The sequence below is a fragment of the Eretmochelys imbricata genome, chromosome 19 (genome assembly GCF_965152235.1).
Source record: "Eretmochelys imbricata isolate rEreImb1 chromosome 19, rEreImb1.hap1, whole genome shotgun sequence".
Taxonomy (NCBI): domain Eukaryota; kingdom Metazoa; phylum Chordata; order Testudines; family Cheloniidae; genus Eretmochelys; species Eretmochelys imbricata.
In genome coordinates this window covers 21,044,701-21,049,007 of record NC_135590.1, presented here as the reverse complement: position 1 = coordinate 21,049,007, position 4,307 = coordinate 21,044,701, and the positions used below count along the sequence as shown (strand labels likewise).

Here is a 4,307-nt window from a genome sequence, read left to right as displayed (position 1 = left end):
TAATTTTGGCTCAGATTGTTGGATTTGGGTTGTACTTTGTTCCATCTTTCATCCTGCATTTGATCAAGCCACATCTTGGGCCAGATCCTCAGATGGTGTAAACTGACCCAGCTCCAGTGACTTTAAGGGAGCAATGCCAATTTACACTCCTGTCATAACGCACCAGAGTAGTGCTCTGGTTGTGAGCGGTGAGGAGCCCTCACTACTCCAGTCAATGGACGTGACAAGTGCTGTGCACCTTTGACATTCACACCATGAGAAATCATGGAGAGGGGAATCAGAGTCATTCCCTCTCTCACTATAACCCTGACCATTGCTCTTGTCCTTCCCTCCACAGCCATCACACGATGAACTAAGAAAGAAAATGTCCAACCAAACCACCGTGACCGAGTTCCTTCTCCTGGGATTCTCTGATGTTCGAGAGCTGCAGATTTTGCACTTCATGGTGTTTCTAGTGCTTTACTTGGCAGCCCTGACAGGGAATCTTCTCATCATCATAGCCATAGCTCTTGACCACCACCTTCACACCCCCATGTACTTCTTCCTGATGAGTTTGTCCATCCTAGACCTCGGCTCCATCTCTGTCACCATCCCCAAATCTATGGCCAATTCCCTTATGAATACCAGGTCCATTTCCTATGCTGGATGTGTCGCCCAAGTCTTTTTCCTCATCTTCTTTGCTGTAGCCGACTTCGCCTTACTCACCATCATGGCGTACGATCGATACGTTGCCATCTGCAAACCACTGCACTATGAGACTATAATGAACAGGAGAGCTTGTGTCCAAATGGCAGCCAGTGCCTGGATCAGTGTAATTCTCTCTGCTTCATTGCATACCGGGAACACGTTTTCGATAACCTTCTGTGGAGGCAACACGGTGGATCAGTTCTTCTGTGAAATCCCCCAGCTACTCAAACTCGCCTGCTCTAACTCGTACATCAGTGAAGTTGGGGTTATTGAATTTGGTGTGTGTTTAACCATAAGTTGCTTTGTTTTTATAATTGTGACATATGTTCAGATCTTGACCATGGTATTGAGAATCCCCTCTGAGCAGGGCCGACATAAAACCTTCTCCACATGCCTTCCTCATCTCATTGTAATTTCCATGTTTTTTTCCACTGTTGTCTTTGCCTACATGAAACCCATCTCCAGCTCTCCGTCAGCTCTGGATCTCGTGGTGGCTGTTCTCTATTCCGTGCTGCCGCCAGTGATGAATCCGATCATCTACAGCATAAAGAACAAGGAAATCAAAGCTTCCCTGAGGAAACTGACTGGGTGGAGGTTATTCAACAAGAATAAAATGTCTGCGTTTCTCTGATGAACATGATTTTATCTGTGTTGTTTTAGCAAATACAATCAACTGATGACATTACTGTCCCCGTAATATGGTGTGTGATTTATTTATGCAAAATGCTGTATGTATAGTGGTAAATCCACACTAACTCCACTAAGCCAGAAGAGTTCCCAGAAGTCACCTATTACAGGACAGGCCTAACAAAGAAAATAACAGAACGCCACTAGCCATCACCTTCAGCCCCCAACTAAAACCCCTCCAACGCATTATTAAGGATCTACAACCTATCCTGAAGGATGACCCAACATTCTCACAAATCTTGGGAGACAGGCCAGTCCTTGCCTACAGACAGCCCCCCAACCTGAAGCAAATACTCACCAGCAACCACATACCACACAACAGAACCATTAACCCAGGAACCTATCCTTGCAACAAAGCCCGTTGCCAACTGTGTCCACATATCTATTCAGGGTACACCACCATAGGGCCTAATAACATCAGCCACACTATCAGAGGCTCGTTCACCTGCACATCCACCAATGTGATATATGCCATCATGTGCCAGCAATGACCCTCTGCCATGTACATTGGTCAAACTGGACAGTCTCTATGTAAAAGAATAAATGGACACAAATCAGATGTCAAGAATTATAACATTCATAAACCAGTCGGAGAACACTTCAATCTCTCTCGTCACGCGATTACAGACATGAAAGTTGCGATATTACAACAAAAAAACTTCAAAACCAGACTCCAACGAGAAACTGTTGATTTGGAATTCATTTGCAAATTGGATACAATTAACTTAGGCTTGAATAGAGACTGGGAGTGGCTAAGTCATTATGCAAGGTAAACTATTTCCCCTTGTTTTTTCCTACACCCCCCCCTCCTCAGACTTCTTGTTAAACCCTGGATTTGTGCTGGAAATGGCTCACCTTGATTATCATACACATTGTAACGAGAGTGATCACTTTAGATAAGCTATTACGAGCAGCAGAGTGGGGTGGGAGGAGAGAAAACCTTTTGTAGTGGTAAACACCCATTTTTTCATGCTTTGTGTGTATAAAAAGATCTTCTACACTTTCCATAGTATGCATCCGATGAAGTGAGCTGTAGCTCACGAAAGCTTATGCTCAAATAAATTGGTTAGTCTCTAAGGTGCCACAAGTACTCCTTTTCTTTTTAAGTCAGTGGAGTTCTTCCAGGTTTATACCAGTATAAGTAAGATGAAAATCTGTCTATCTCATGCTTTTAGACTGCCACCCCTCACCATGTTATCTGAGTACCTTCCACATAAAATCAGTAGCTATTAGAAAGTACCCAGTGGACTTCATGGAGTCTCTGGTTCTTCTCCTTTTTTGGGGTCAAAACTTTGCTTGGGGTATGATGGCTTTTGGGTTTCTGTTTGCTGGTGTGATAGAGTGGGACATGGCAGCATCAGATCATGAACTCTGTGTTTTGCTATCTGGGTAAATGTTGACATGGTGACTGCAGAAGTCTGGGCTTGCTCAATAGCCGTTTATCGCTCTTTGTTCATGGCAGCTCTCCTACCTGAGAAAGGTGCCTGTTACGTTGCTGAAGGACTATCACTCAGAGAAATCAAGACTGACTTTTGTTGCCTTTCACCTACAGGCCCTGCAGCATGGAACAAGTCTTTTGCTGTATAGGGAGTCTGCAAGTGATGCGCCGGAGGGAGGGGCGGGGGACATGGCTGGTGGGTCTGGAAGTCTTAATTTTAGCACATGACAAAGAGACAGGGGACCTATTTAAGTGCAGACTCCTACCCTGTGTCAGGTGCCAACCATAATCCCATGTAAGAAGGACTTACAGGAGTTCCTTCTATCTAAATCTAATCTAATCTATCTGTCTATCGTAGGATTCCACACTGTACCCATTACCATGATATCTGAGCACCTTCCACATAAAATCAGGAGCCATAGCAAAGCCCCTAGTAGACCGTGAGGAGCCAGAGACTCCATTCCTTTTTTTGTTCTTCCCCTCAGGGTAAAAAATATGATTGTGGTATCAGTGCAGTTGTTTGGTTCTTGCTTCTTTCTCAGATTTTTTAAATTTTATTTTAGGGGGTTTTTTTTCCGTTTTTTTTTTACTGGTGGATTGATTTGTTTCTTTATGAGGTGGGAGTGCCTGGGTACAGGAGCACTGGAAGCTCCCTAGAAGTGGGGGGGCCACCGACACCTGAACCAAGGCCTCACCCCCACACGGCCTCTTCCTCCGAGGCCCCACCCTCGTGCCGCCTCTCCCCCCCAAGGCCCTTCACCATGCTTGCTCCTCTCTGCCCCCTCCCCACCATCGCTCACCTTTAAGGCCAGTAAAAAGTGGGAGAACATAGCCCTCCCACTTTTAAAAGTGATGGGGCCATGGCCCCCTGCCCCCCCACCCCCATCTCCATTCTGGTGCCCCTGCCTGGGGAGATGCTGAGTGTTTGGATAGACAGTGTTGTCAGTGTTTTCCCCTTTGCTGGGCGTGCCCGTATCTCATCTCCTTGATGGGGTTTTCCGAGCAATGGGTGAAGCAACATCTTGTATTGGCCCAATTTCTGTTGTTGGGAGAGACAAATTTCCAAGCTTACACAGAGCTCTTCTTCGGGTCTGGGGAAGGTGTTCAGAATGTCACAGCTAAATACAAGTTTCAGAGTGGTAGCCGTATTAGTCTGTATCAGCACGTTTTAAATTTTCATCCAGATTTGGGATAAAAACCAATTTCTAAATATTGGAATTTCCTCTACAATGAAAATTCCAACCAGCCCTAATTAGGGCTGGGACTTCCAAAGATGCCAAAGGGACATAGGTGCAAAAATTCTATTGAAACTCTCTCAGGTTCCTTTGGTAAACCCAGCCTACGTCTTTACCTCCTTTGAAATCCCTGGCCTTAATAAGTAAAACACTTTCCAAAAGGTAGGGGGATACAAAGGTAAAAGTTAAAGTTTATTTACACTCTGATGATAAGACTGGTCTAGATAGAAATATACAAAAATACAAATAAGTCCGGCATC

General features: G+C 45.0%; 1 protein-coding gene across 1 annotated transcript; it reads left to right on the top strand.

Annotated features, from left to right (window-relative positions):
- The first annotated feature begins 364 nt into the window (after positions 1 to 364).
- Positions 365 to 1,318, top strand: LOC144277356 (olfactory receptor 14A16-like). Its single transcript, XM_077838097.1, has one exon. It carries the CDS (start codon positions 365 to 367, stop codon positions 1,316 to 1,318), a length of 954 nt encoding a protein of 317 aa, XP_077694223.1.
- Positions 1,319 to 4,307: the final 2,989 nt, after the last annotated feature.

Bases quoted from the DNA above. Each gene is read 5' to 3' on its own strand.
- LOC144277356 (XM_077838097.1), top strand. From the start codon at position 365: ATGTCCAACCAAACCACCGTGACCGAGTTCCTTCTCCTGGGATTCTCT.